At 36.1% G+C, this 15,319-nt stretch overlaps 1 protein-coding gene across 1 annotated transcript in view; it reads left to right on the top strand.

Moving 5' to 3' along the window:
- Nucleotides 1-15,319, top strand: part of TM9SF2 (transmembrane 9 superfamily member 2) — a 50,025-nt gene that overhangs the window by 11,182 nt on the left and 23,524 nt on the right. Inside the window, exons 2-5 of the mRNA XM_068984276.1 lie at nt 5,394-5,461; nt 7,150-7,243; nt 10,570-10,697; nt 15,165-15,294. Coding sequence (XP_068840377.1) covers nt 5,394-5,461; nt 7,150-7,243; nt 10,570-10,697; nt 15,165-15,294 — 420 coding nt within the window. The remainder of the gene's footprint in view (nt 1-5,393; nt 5,462-7,149; nt 7,244-10,569; nt 10,698-15,164; nt 15,295-15,319) is intronic.

Raw genomic sequence — 15,319 nt, forward strand, 5'->3', positions numbered from 1 at the left:
TAAGCATTTTTTAATTTCATGGCTGCAGTCACCATCCGCAGTGATTTTGGAGCCCAAAAAAAGAAAGTCTGTCACTGTTTCCACTGTTTCCCCATCTATTTCCCATGAAGTGATGGGACCAGATGCCATGATCTTAGTTTTCTGAATGTTGAGTTTAAAGCCAACTTTTTCACTCTTCTCTTTCACTTTCATCAAGAGGCTTTTTAGTTCCTCTTCACTTTCTGCCATAAGGGTGGTGTCATCTGCATATCTGATATTTCTCCTGGCAATCTTGATTCCAGCTTGTGCTTCATCCAGCCCAGCCTTTCTCATGATGTACTCTGCATAGAAGTTAAATAAGCAGGGTGACAACATACAGCCTTGACATACTCCTTTTCCTATTTGGAAAGCAGTCTGTTGTTCCATGTCTAGTTCTAACTGTTGCTTCCTGACCTACATACAGATTTCTCAAGAGGCGGGTCAGGTGGTCTGGTATTCCTATCTCTTTAAGAATTTTCCACAGTTTGATGTGATCCACACAGTTAAAGGCTTTGGCATAGTCAATAAAGCAGAAATAGATGTTTTTCTGGAACTCTTGTGTTTTTGATGATCCACCGGGTGTTGGCAATTTGATCTCTGGTTCCTCTGCCTTTTCTAAATCCAGCTTGAACATCTGCAAGTTTACGGTTCACGTATTGTTGAAGCCTGGCTTGGAGAATAAATCACGGGGAATGGTAAAAGTGGAGACAGACTTCCAGAAGTATCTGAGGCTAATTTGGATCTTAAATTTAGCAAAAAGAAAGATGTGAAATGTTTTAATTTACTAGTAATATTAAGCTCTTGTAGTAATAAAAAGCCACGGGGAATATACTTCCAGAAGCTCTCTTAAAGTTATATGAAACAAAGAGTAGTAAATTTGGTCATGGGTAAGTTAAGAAAGTATATTTGAAGGAAAAGAGTTAAAAAGTATTTCTTTGAGGTGATGAGCTCTAAACTATCAGTTATAAAACTTAAAAAAGAGATGAAGAGTGTCATTGAAGAATTTATGCTTTTGGCCAGAAAGGCTAATGAAAAGTAACAGTGTCATCCTATACATATATGAAACTTTGATGTCTGCATCTTGAATTCTGCCTGTAATTCTCAATGGTACACCTTTTAAGAAAGATATGAGAGTAGGGCAAGATCCTGTGAAAAGCAGCTGGCATGATCAAGGAGATAAGACAATTCAGAAGATTAAGACCTTTCCATTTTGAAAGATTAAGACTCAAAGGAGAGATGAGAGAAGTCAGAAAATGAGAATAGGGTTTTCCTTCAGTCTTATAATCCTACAGCCAAGAGATGTACCATGAAACTTCAGAGAGAACATCATAGACTAGGAAAATATCTTGCCTCATCCATTAAGTGGAAATGCAAGAAACTTTTACTCTAAATTTATATGCTCTTCAACAGTGTCCTAATTTTTTTTTAATGGCATCAGATCTCTGAACCTTTTGCCCTGTTTTGTGTTTCCAAAGATGGACATTGAAAGAACATTGAAAACTACCTGGAAAACAGAGCTCGGGGATGAACTCTAGGAGTCTAGTCAGCTTGCTTTCTGTTTTGTAGGGTCCTGATCTAAGAATTGTGTTTACAGTTTTAAGTGATTAGAAAAAAATTTTAAAAAGAGTCACATTTAGAGATGAGTGAAAATTACATGAAAATCACATTTCAGTGCCCGTAAATAGTTTTTCTGGACTGCAGCCAGGCTAATTCACTTCTGTAATGTTCGTGCCTGCTTTTGCACTACGATCGCAGAGACTGTCCAGAAAAGCCTAAAATATTTACTCTCTGGCTCTTTGGGGGAGAAAACTTGCCAGCCTCTGGGATAGACTAACATTTGAGTTATTTTTCCAGGTAAAGTGTGTCATGACTAAAGTAAAATATGAAGTGTTTGAAAAGGCTATATAAAGGGTACTAAGCAGCATTCAATTTTTTTCCCATTACCATGCTGTCCTGTATATAAGCCATTAGTCTCCTGTGACCTCTTAAATGTAAAATTAAATAAAAATTTAAATTCAGATCTTCAGCTGTACTGACCACATTTCAAGTGACCGATGGTCTCGTGTGACTGGTAGCGACTGAATTTGACAGTGCAGATAAGGCTGTTTTCATCGTTGCTTAAAGTCTCTTGGACATTGCTGCATGATAATACTTACATAGTACTCTGTGACAGGCTCTGTTCTTGAATCTTCTCAGAAACCACTTGCAGCAGAGATTATTATTACCTCCATTCTACAAATGAAAAAACCAGGGCCCTGGAAGTAAAACAGCTTGTCCAGGATACATAGCTAGTGAATGTCAGAGTCAGGATTTAAACCCAGGCAGCCTGGCTTCAGAGTCTGTGCTTTTAATCACTTTGTACTGAACAAGGTCAAGAGTAAGGAGTGTACTTAATCGTAGCACAAGGAAGTTAGCTTCTGTGATGAAAATGTGGCTCTGGGGATTTTGAGACTCAAAACATAAAAAGTTGTGTAGAATATAGTAGCTACATTCCTTCCTGGAAAGAAATGTAAAGATGTGAACTGGATTAACTTTTGGGGAGCTTTTATTTTTCATAAGATAATATTAAGTAGACGTTTGGATTCTGGTGTATCTTCATAGCAGTGTTGACCCCCTTATAATTAGTGAAAATTATTTTGGCAGAGTAAGCTGTCACCTGGAAAATTTGCCTTCAAAACAGTTACAAATATTTATTTGTGATAATTACTCAAACAATCTGTAAGGTTAAATATTATGCCCTAATTGTCTTCTTAGCCAAAATGACCAGTGATACATTCTTGAATATTTTATACAAGGAGACAGTTAAACTTTCTCTGTTTTTGAGACAGTGTTGCCATCGAGTTGTCATTTTATTTGAGTACGGTTTTAGGGGGTTTATGTGCTACTATTTCAGTACTGTGTACAGAGGCTGATGTCTTCCATTGTAGATCATGAATACTGGAAGAGCATTTTAGTGGGTGAGCCGTGTAGTTTGGGCATTCCGTATTCTAAGTATCATTACATTTATTTGGTTTTTTTAATATAACAGATTCATGGCACTTCATGTATTAGGCACTGTTTGACGTACTTTATAAATGTTAACTCATTTAATCCTTACACCTCTGTGAGATAAATAACTACTATGCCCATTTTGTAGATAAAGAAACTGAAGCACCCATGAGTAAACTGTGATGTTAAATAATCTAACCAAGGATAAATAGTGGAGCCTGGAATCTGAACCCAGGCACAGAGGCCCCAGAGGTCTGCTCTTGCCCACTGTTTTGGTATTTTTCCAATGATAGTGTATTATTAGTTTTTGTACATTGAACATCTCGTCTCACTTTTGGGGTTTTGACAGGTATAGAGGACTGCTGACAGCGCTAGTAAATGAGATCAAAATGGGAGATGTGGCTTTATGCACTTGCAGGTAGCCTCGTGGTCAGAGTCCAGAGGCAGCCATAGTGATCTGACCCTGTAAAATACAGGTAAACAGCTCCTATTTGTTTGTTTTTGGTTAGCACCAAAAGTACTTCAGGGCACAAATTACTTACTGACATTTTCAGCTGAAGAATTCTGTCCTGAGTAGCAGTGAGCCACTATTGGGAGGGGGTAGGTGGGGTTCTATGGACCTTCAGATATGCCTTGAAGAAATTCAGGGAGCTTCAGTAGGCAGGCATGGCTTTAAGTTAGCCCAGGTTTCCTAGGACGTTCATTCAGCTTTGCTCTCTCTGCTCTGTTGTTGAACTTTATTTGGTCTTCATGAGTTTCTTCTCTGTTACTACCTTTGTAGTTAGCATTCTCAAGTTGATCCTTTAAAGCTGTCCTCCAAAGCGAAACCATGTTGTCATTGTCCATCTGCTGTTTGCTTAAGAGCATGAGATTGTATTTCTAGGATAGTTGATCCGGAAATGTCTTACCTACCTGGCATTTCTTTTTATTTCTTTAATAGTCCGATGATGTTTAATAGCTAATTTTCTATCAGTAGGCATACTGTGATATGTGTCTAGTTTTTTAGTGGGTAAGTCTGCAATATACATTCTTATTTATGGTCTCTTGTGCATGGATGATTTTATTTCTAGGGGGTAAGTTCTCATAAGTAGGATTGCTGGGTGGAAGATTTTATGTATCAATATTTTGCTTTTCAAAAGGCTGTAACCACTTCACATTTCAAAGAACCACAGGTATTATATATAGCTTTTGCAGTTTTTTGGCCCAAGTTTAGTACTATCTCAGTTACAAATGTGTCTCAAATTCATATCTCCAGATTTTTAAAAATAAATGCCATGACTGTTTATCCTCCTACACTTAGATATCTCAAAGGCACGTCAAACAAAACATATCTAAAGGCAAACTCTTGATCTCTTCCCCCAAACGTAATCCTCTTCCGGTGTCCTTTTTTTTAAACTTGTCCAAATCAGAAACTTGGACAAGTAATTCGTCTCTAGTCTTTAAACTTAAGACATCTTTAAACTCTTATCTTTACTGTCTCTCTCTCTCTTTCTCACACACACACAAACACACAACAATCAAAGTCCTGTCAAATTTATTTTCAGAATATTTCTTGGCTGCATCCATTTCTCTTTTTCTTCTTGCTGACAACATTTTTTTCAATGCTTGAATGCTGTGAGAATGTTTTTTTTTAATTGTTTAAAAATGATCTTTGCTACAGAACGAAATACTGAACATGAAAACCAGATTTAAAAAAACCCCAGAATCTATATAGATGTGGTGAATGATTTATTTTAAATGTCTTATTAGATTTGTTAGAAATTTTTAGAACTTAAAGAGCATTTAGAAAATATTGGAGACATTTGCAGCTGAAAACTAGTCAGTCAGTTCAGTCACTCAGTCATGTCCAACTCTTTGTGACCCCGTGGACTAAAACATGCTTCCCTGTCCATCACCAACTCCCAGAGCTTGCTTAAACTCATGTCCATCGAGTTGGTGATGCCATCCAACCATCTCATCCTCTGTTGTCCCCTTCTCTTCCTGCCTTCAATCTTTTCCAGGATCAGGGTCTTTTTTAATGAGGCAGTCCTTCGCATCGGGTGGCCAAAGTATTGGAGCTTCAGCATCAGTCTGTCCAATGAATATTCAGGACTGATTTTCTTTAGGATTGACTGGTTTGATCCCCTTGCAGTCCAAGGGACTCTCAAGAGTCTTCTCCAAGACCAGAGTTCAAAAGCATCAGTTCTTTGGTGCTCAGAATTATTTTGTTGTAATTTAAATGCATATAAATCTACTCAGTGCATGGATTTATAAGAGAACTCTTTAAAGTGAGTTGGATATCGTAAAATTTCACATTTCAAAAGTCAAATTCCTTTTCAGTTCTAGGCATGACCTAAGTTTTGGTCTCCAGTTGCTTATATTCTCATTCTGTATTTTCTCATTTTCAGGCTGAAATAGAACTATTTGTGAACAGGCTTGACTCAGTGGAATCTGTTCTTCCTTATGAATATACAGCGTAAGTTTCTCGGCTTGGTTTTCATACGAAATTTTGTGACTCATCAGGATTTTGTGCATTTAGAACTTTACTTTCTCCACAGTTAGTGGTAAGTTTACATGCATTTTAAAAATGTACAGGGCCTGAAAACATTTTTAAAGGGGGTATTCTTTATTTCTAAGGTAGGTTTAAAACGTGGGATGTGATCTCTTGATGTTGCTTTGCAACACCAACTGAAACTATGGACCATGGGTTTCCTTTTTTACCTGATTGGACAAATAGCTATTTTGTTTAATTTTTTGATTATTAAAAAACCCACATTGTTTTAAACAAAATCCTTGTGTCCCACATAATCAGTCCCCAGGAAAAACTGCTTTGTTGTCTGCCCCCTGCATTTTTTTTCTCTGCATATTCTAATGTATCTGACACATTTTTGTTTTAAATAAATGTAGGTTTATATATTTTATTTGCACCTTGTTTTTCTCACTGAATCTGTTGTAGACATCTTTTCTATGTTAATACACAGCTGCCTCAGTCTTTTTAGTAGCTGTTTATTATCCCTTTTTAGAGATCGTGTGGAGTCTGTTTATGCTTTGTTTCACTAATTCTCTGTTTATGAACATTTCATTATTTCCATTTTTGGGATATTATAAAAAATTCTGCATAAATAGACTTTTTTAAAAAATTTGAGCACTGTATACCATATTGGGTGTAAAATACAGTTTCTAAATTTTTGTTGGCTTCTAAATTTCTGCATTATCTAAGTTTTGAAAAAAAATGTTTACTGTAGAAAAATACACAAAAAATTTAGGATGATCCTATAAGAATTCGTAATCTTAAAACATGTATAAGAGGAGGATACAGAGTTCATGAGCGAATGGACCACCATTTATGTAACTGTTGGAGACTTTTTTCCTAGTTTTTGTTAAGTAAACAAATCTCTCTGCTTAAATCTTTGTGAATATTCTTGGGAAAACTCAGTGGATCTCTTATATCCAGTAGATGGAAAATCTTCATTAGGGAACTTCTTAGCTCTAGTTTTTATCACTCAAGATTCATCTTCCTCTTACGGCTCTAACTAGTCTGTAGTCATTTTGCTGGTCTCAACCGCAGTGAACACAGTACTGCCCTTTAATGTTCTATAGCAGGGCTGAAATTTGGCTGTAATGTTCAAACAAATCTGATCAGTAATATCAGGAAATTATAGAGAGAAGCGTGTAGCTGACTGGTCATGGCTTCTGCATGAGTCTTGTTTTCTCAGACGGTCTGTCTGGCCACGCTTTTCATGTTGGCCGTCGTATCAGGATGAGACAGATAAATTTGACACATCTTGAAAGGTCATTAAGTGAATATCTGAATATTAGAAAGATAACAAAGGGAGATAAATTATGCAGAATTCCCCTGAAGAATAGGATGTAAATAATTGTATCATTGGAATGAATAACAATAAATTGTACTGTGTCAGTTTTTTAAATTCTATAATTTATATCTTAATAAAAGTATTATTTGAAAAAGTGTTATAAAATTTTCTGATTTTTGTTTTGTTTTGAGGAGATGTGGTACGTGGAACTTGGAGTAGGAATATAGTTCTTACTCATCCACTAGAGCTGCTGGAGTGATAGTACCTAATCTGTCCTCTAGGTTGGTTAGGGGTTTGGTATCTCATTGCTTCCTTTTTTGCTTAAAACCTTAAATATTCTTGTCTGCAGGTTTGATTTTTGCCAAGCATCAGAAGGAAAACGGCCATCTGAAAATCTGGGTCAGGTGTTATTTGGGGAAAGAATTGAACCATCACCATATAAGGTTTGTATATAGTGTTACATAAACATCATTTAGTTGGATCTTTCCCCCTCCCCCCCCTTACAGAAAAGCCTGTGGTAACTTAGCTAAGAAGGAATTCATTTCTCTTTTGCATCCAGAAATAACTTCTTCACAGTTTAGAAAGATCCTTCCCCTTTCACAATATGTCATGAGTAAGTTTGTCCTAAGAAACATTCCTCCAGTCAGTATTGTCAATGGTAAGAGTGCTCAGACCTCCCCCCCATCCACCCCCCGGCTCACTTTGCAGAGGGATCCAGAACCCCGCTTCCAGTCACGATTCTCCATACTACCCTCCTCCTCTTTGGGAACAGTATTCCTAGATTTTCCCCGTTAGCACTTAGAGCACTGCTTCAGTTTTCCCATTGGCTTGTGGGGAAGCAAACCGTTCTATTTTGACCAGTGAAAGTATATTTGGGGTACATCTTTGATGCATTTTTAGAACTTCAGTTAAACCAAGCTGTAAGGACAATATAAGGTATTCTCTTCAGTGTATGTACTTCATCATCATCCAGAATTAGTCTGCCTTTTAAATCTATTATCTTTTAAGCCTATTATCATTTTGAATTCACAGTCCCCTGTTCAGTTTATATATATATCTGCTCTCCTGCTGCACAAAGTATAATGGAGCTCTTTTAGAAAAATTAAACTCATTTATAATAATAATATATCACCATATACAAAGCTAAATGGTACAAAGAATATAAAATGAAAAGTAAGTTTCTCTCCTCTCTTCTGCCCTGTTCCACATCACAGTTCCTTGTTAACCTTTCCTGAAATTTTCCATTTTTGCGAGCACATATAAATAGAATTAAATGTGTGTATTTATGTTTTAAAATACTGTTCTGCACTGTGCATTTTTCTTTAACTTTCTGCTTGGGTGTCTGTGCATGCTGAGCACACGCATGTTACTGGCTGTAACTTGACCCTGGGTTTTAATCCCCCAGCCTCACAGCTTCCTCTCTTGGTGTCCCATCCTTTCCATGATTAGCTTCCTTCCTTGTTTGCTCACTGAGCACCACCATCCATCTCCCTTGGCACTTACTACATTGAGCATCTGTCCAGCAAATCCTCATGCCTAATTAGTCTCACTAGCCTCTCACCCCAACACTGTGTCTCCACCATGCAGCACTGAGAGGAACACATATAATTGTACAAGTTTAATTCACTGCAAGGTGATAGTTTTCAACCATAAGTATGTCATCTTAAAATATTTTGAGATTTTCTACTGTAAAGATGCCAGAAATTTAAAATTTTTTCAGACAGATTTGAAGGCCTGATGAGATGAAGTCACTAGGAAAGAAGGAACTCAGAATATATGGACATGAGCGATAGTGAATGGGGCAGGCATACTAACTGTGTGACATTTCCCTGCTGTGGTATGTTGAGATTACTTTGGGAATTGTCGCATTCTTCTTATAGCAGAGTGGTTTTATATAAATTGTATAACTGCCTGAAAATCCTCCCTTAGTCTCTCAGCCCCATCTTTCTGTTTATATGCCTTGACCTTGGGAAATGATGGAAGGCGGGAAGAGCACTAGTAAGTAACACCGTCAGTGAACTTGAAGGGCAGCCAGAGTCTCTGACAGTAAACGGTAGAATATTCAGATCTATAGAGTTTTGTTCCCTTTGGTGCAGACTTTAAAGGCAGATTACTTCTTTACTAGGATTCTACTCAGGGTTCTTTGTATATAAAGACTGCCTTGCTTATGCAAAAAATCCTTCTTTTAGGCCTAATGCTTTTCAGGTTTAATTTTGTCTTAGGAGTTGAGGTAAAATAGAAGAACAGAAGGAGCATTTTAAAATGGAGAAAGAATACGCACCTAACATTTTCTATGAGTTTTCTAGAATTTTTTAGGATCAAGATTTGTGCTAAAACAGATTTTTTCTTAAAGAGACAGAGCAGGTATTTCTTAAGATTAGGGCATAGGTTAACAGAAACATAGACTAAAATATCAGCTGTTTCCCCCCAGGCCAACCATAAATGTATTGACATATTTTTCAGTATTGATTTCAGTACTGATTCTTTATCCTTTATTTTCAAAGAATTTTGCCTTATTTTAGATCTGTAGTGAGAGCAGTGGTAACAGGCAGCAACAGAACAAACCCCGGACTTGCTTTGCCGTCTCTTATCTACGACTTCTGTTGAGGTCAGGAAGAAACAGTGCAGGATATCATATGCATTAGGTGAAGCTGGAGCTACCTATCATAGGATCAGAAAGTCTCACATCCAGCCACTCGCATTCACTCAGTTAACACAACTGCTGATGCCTTTCACATGCCGGGCACTGTGATAGGTATGAACAAGAGAGAAATCTCTGTCCTTGTAGATCTTGTGTTCTGATGGGGAGAAGGAAACAAAATGAATTGCTGAAATACATAGCGTGCCTGTTGCTGATGAAAGAACTGTTGAAGATGAATCAGGGAAGAAGGTGGATGGAGAATTTGCAGTTTTAAATAGCCCAGAGAAAGTCTCACCTGAGAATGTGACATTTGAGCAGAAGACTTGAAACAAGTTAAGGGAGTGAACCCTGTGACTACCTGGGGGTGGGGTGAAGAAAGCAGCAAAAGCAGAGTCCTAAAAACTTGGAAATAGATTTGTTAAATTAAGACCTAAGTAGCCCCTGGTAAAGTAAGCCTATATGATATAATATGTTGTGAATAATATGTGTGTATGTGTTCATGCTCTCAAATAAGTCCTCGACCCCAAAGTTGGAGGACTCCTTACTTAGTTTTTAAACTTTGTTTTAAAAAATTGTCAATTTTTGTTTGAACTTCATTATTCATGACATCTTGAAAATTGACAGTCTTTTCAGTTGTGAGTAAAAAGAATCACATTTATACTGGTTCTCGATAGCCAGATTTGGCTTTTTCTTGTGTCATCACAATCTGTTATTCACTGCTGAACCTCCCATCACTTGGTGCATAGGAGGCACTTAACAAATATCCACTGAATGAATATACAGACATAAAAGCTTGTCTATTACTTGAAAGCCGCAGGAGACATTACTATGGAGAGACAGGTGTTGTTTTGTTCTCCATGTGGGTTTTTTCCTGAGGACTCATTTACATTAAAAAAATCAGTAAGTTGGAATTATCAAAGATAAAAACTTATTATCAAAAGAAATATTGATGACAGGTTTTTAGAGAAACAGATTGAAATTTAAATGTGATTGAGGTATGAGGAACTTTTATGTTTATTATCAATATTAATGCTCTTAATTTAATGAGAATGTTTTGCTTTTACTCTCTGTTATAGGTGTGAAGGACCTAGGTATTTTAATTTGCTTTCCACTTTATTTTTAATACAGTTTACATTTAAGAAGGAGGAGACGTGTAAGCTTGTTTGTACAAAAACCTACCATACAGAGAAAGCTGAAGACAAACAAAAGTTAGAATTCTTGAAAAAGAGCATGTTACTCAATTATCAGCATCACTGGTAAGACATGGAAATTTGGGATTTGGGGCTTTTTCCTTTCACAGAAGAAGATTCTGTTTCATTGAATGTGTAAATTACTTCATTCACTAAAATGTAGCACATTTATTGCCAGAGGATTACTGAGGTTGACAGCTTAAAGTGTTGTCATTGAACTGTGCTCAGATTATTATGCTGTCTGCTACTTGTTTTGGCACATAGACCTGGTACCTAGAGCACTTCTTTTATTCATGTGTAGTTTAAAGGAGCGTATTTATGCTTGGGGAAAGGAACTGAATCAAACTGGTAGAAAAATACGTTATTTTATACTTGTGGACCATGAAAAAGACCATAGGGGGAAAAAATTTAACTTTCATTTGATTTTTGAGAAATAGCATCTATTTCAAATAAAAATCCTTGTATTTTGTGTAATGTTTTTTATTTTATAAGCATGATGTAACATTAACAAGATGTTTTAGCAGTCTGCATCATAATAAAAAAGCATTTAAAACTTTTTTCCTTCCCACGTACTATTTACCTACCATACAATATTCAAACGGTATTAAAAAAAGAGTTTCAAAAATGCAGCTTTTCAAGGATAACCAGTTGTTGTTCTTCTGGATAATTTTTCAGCAAATGCCTATATTCTGTGGTCTACACGGTTTACATATGTTTGCCTTTTCCGTAAAGTATACGGTACTAGAGGTGGTGAACAGGATACTGTCTTGAATGTCGGTCCTGTCACTGTCTCAGATTGAGCCCTTTGCCCTCGCTCATTTTCAGTTTGGACATGACCTGATCCCGTGACTCAATAGGGTGGTTGGGACCTCTCATTCCCTCTTGCCTCCTGGGTTCCTCCCCATCCTCTCTTCCATACACATAGAGCAAAGAAGTCCTGGAGAGGGGCAACGCAGGGTCCCATGCTATTCACCAACTAGTCTGTGATTAGGGGATTTACTCTGATTAGCCAGACCTGGGTAGAATACACCTGAACCACATAGAAATGAGTTTCCCATAGCAGGGCTCCGTTACAAGGAGGGAAACTTGCCCATTACACTATGTCAGCTTCTTTCTCATCTGACCCTCAGTACAAACGGCAGCTTGAAAGGCCCCTCCATCTCCTCATTTCTTTGGTTTCTGGTAAGCCAAGAGCATTTTTCCTCTAAGCTACTGTTAGACCACTGCATAATTGCTGAGTTAATGTAACTTGGGATACCTTTCTTACTTACAAGTAATTGAAAAGTTTCCCTTGGTGTTTTTGCTTTCTGGATAAATTGTTCTTTCCAGCCTACAGAATCATATTTAAGGCTCAGATTTGCCCCTATCATCTCCATTTTCTCTGACAGTTGATCATTGAATGAATGAAAGAATGACTCTTAATGGCGTATGGGTGATTTTTTAGCTGTCTCTTTTACCCTCGGTTCTTAAAATACTGTTAGAGTCTTGCTCCTAAAGATAACAGAAGCAGTTCTTCCTTTGTAGCTTCCTGATAATAAAGTACTTAGAAATATTTTCAACTTATTTATGATGCAATTAACATAGGTACTGTTTTGATACCAGTATACTTAATAATAAGAATAAATAATGTAAAATAGTTGCAAATTTAAACTATTCTTGTTAAAAAAAATAAACTGGAAAAGTACTGGTGAACAGTGATTTTTGTTGTTAAGTCAGAAAAGTTTATGATTTCAAGTCTGAATCCATTAACAAAAAAATCAAAGCCATATCACAGATATACAGTCTGGTAAATCTAGGCAATGGGGTTTAGTCCTTAACATTATACATTTGGAAAATATTGATTCATATTGATGAATTCATGTGAACCGTTAGTTGAGTATATTTCTGTCCTTAACTTCAGAGTTTTTTTACTGTGTAATTTGATTTTAAGCACAGGTAACAGAGTTGACAGAGATAAAACATCATGAGCCTTTAGAAATATGAAAGATGGGTGATAAAGTGTTCTCTGCTGCTCTCAGCTTCTTTTATCCTGCTCCCTAGGAGCAGCACTGTTTATTCCTCATGTGTGTCTCCAGATTTCTGTGCATATGTAGGTATATAAACAAGGGTGTGCCTTTTAAAATAACAGCTGAAATATTGTACACAGTATTGTAGACAGTTTTGCAAATTGGTCATTTTAAGAAAATACAGGCGTTTTTCCCTGTAAAGCACATCTGTAGATCTCTGTCTACCGCGTTCTTTTTGTAGTTGTGTAGCATTCCATCATGTGACTGACCTGTAGTTCTTCCTCTATGATATTCCAACCATACTACCTTTTGAACGATTAAAATGCCTGATTATTTGTTAGTGCACCAACTCATTATTCTCGTTATAGAGAGCAGTTAATTAACAGTAGTTAATATTCATATCTAAATTGATGAATACTTTTAATTCTTACTTGGAATTTTAGAACATAATTTGAGGGTTTCTTGGCTTGCTCTGTCAGTAACCTAAGGTACTTCTTGATTCTTGAGACTGAACAATAAATATTTCGATACCAGCAATAGACTCTTGAATCCCTGTTCTCTTCATGGCTTGTGATTATGCTTTTTCCCTAAGTTTTGCCGAAGACTTGCGTCTTTGTGATATTTTATTTATAAAAGCATAATTTATTTAACTAGTTATCAAAGTACTTACATTTTTTAAAAATATCATAGAATTGCCAGAGTCTGGCTTATTGGACAGAAAGGGGTCTTTGAAGATACTTTAGTCTAGTGAGTACCAATCCTGGATCTCAGTTGGCTGGCAAAGAGGAGTATTAGAGTGGGTAGCCATTGCTTTCTCCAGGGAATCTTCCTGACCCAGGGATTGAACCTGGGTCTCCTGCATTGCAGGCAGATTCTTTACCATCTGAGTCACCAGGGAAGCCCCAAAAGTAACATAAATGCCAGGTTTCCTTGCTTTCTGCTGTAATTTTTTTGGTGTATTGTGGCAACATGGGTTATTTCATTTTGATCAGAAGCTCTAGAAGTTTAAAAAAAAAGGAAACTCTAGACATTAATTTATTGGGAAAAGCAGTTATTAATAAATGAAGCTTGACTGATAGAAGTGTTTCAGATGGAGCCTGTAAAGGTAGAGAATAATAGAAGGCATCCCTTAATGATGAAAAATTGGGGCCAGTTATTCGAGCTTTCATTTTCTGAGTTGTCTTACATATTCTTTTTCACTAGTTGAAAATAGTATTTTTAATATTTTTGGTATTACAAATTTCAGTAGCTACAACTTTCTGACTTAGCAAGGCAGTAATTGAAAATTATATTATTTGAAACTTACACATTTATATCCAAGGATTTGGGGGTTGGTTTTTTTTTGTTTCCAACCAGTAAAAGACTATATCAAGGCATTATATAAATGGTAAATTTAGAATATTCACCTTAGTTTCACATTTTCTAACTAGCACTATAATTTTATACAGTACTTTCTCTGATATGATAGCATAAAGATATTACAATTAATATATTGCTAGTATATATTCATTGATTGAACTTCATTGTCTAAAAAATTGAAGCAATTAACTGATTCTTGAGGCCTCCTGAAAATATGAATTATTTATATTATATAACATAGTTTTCATGCTTCTAATATTTTATAGTCTTTGCATGGGAACTGCTAGCCTGCTGGTTATAATAATAAGCAACTTAATAGTGTAGGTGATTCTTAAATTTAGTACATTGGGTACTATTAAATAGCATTTAAATGTGACGAGATGTGTTTTATTAAGTCATGAATGTATACCCTGAGTGAATATAGAATCATAATTTTACTTCCTAAGGCATGCGTTAATTAACAAATAAAACATGCCCTGGAGTGTTGTCTTATGACTGTAATAGAACTAGCATATTTTTAGTAATTATTTTTATTTGTATCCTGTGGTGTGTTCTGGGCATTGGGAGCCCCATGCTCAGACTTTAATGTGGTTATACAGTACTACAGAATTTTATTCTTAAAAAATTTTCTTTTCACTATAGAATTTGAAAATTTTATTTCTTTAGCTTTATAGCAGCCTTTCATTTAGACATAAGTTGGATTTACACAGTTTTAATAGATACTGTAATTTTCACTTTTTCACCTGGCCCTCAAGTTGAATATTTCCCCATATCTTGCAATTATATTCTTCTCCTTTTTTATTGAACTACCTGACTAATAAAAGATTTTTTTCTGTACTGTTCCATAAGCTATTCCCAAGAAACTAAACATACTGTTTCATACCTGTTTAGAGCTTTTGAGTGTTCTACTGAAGATAAATTATACTTAGGTATCTAGATAATGACATTGTTAAGTTAGTGATTGCAGTAAATTAACTTATAAAGCTCCCTTTCAAAAAAGCCACTATATATGTGTCATATATTGGCATAATACTATCACTTATGAAATACCATACACCTTAAGGCATTTCTAGACATTTAAATTTTACAGAGTGATGACAGATTTGGTGAGTAATTCCTAGTCATGTTACATGGTGGTTTGTAACTTGACTTTCATTTCCATGCACAGGATTGTGGATAATATGCCTGTAACGTGGTGTTACGATGTTGAAGATGGTCAGAGATTCTGTAATCCTGGATTTCCTATTGGCTGTTACATTACAGATAAAGGGCATGCAAAAGATGCCTGTGTTATTAACGTAAGTTTCTGGTAAACTAACTCTG

Source organism: Capricornis sumatraensis, chromosome 12, assembly GCF_032405125.1.
Source record: "Capricornis sumatraensis isolate serow.1 chromosome 12, serow.2, whole genome shotgun sequence".
NCBI classification, from domain to species: Eukaryota; Metazoa; Chordata; class Mammalia; order Artiodactyla; family Bovidae; genus Capricornis; species Capricornis sumatraensis.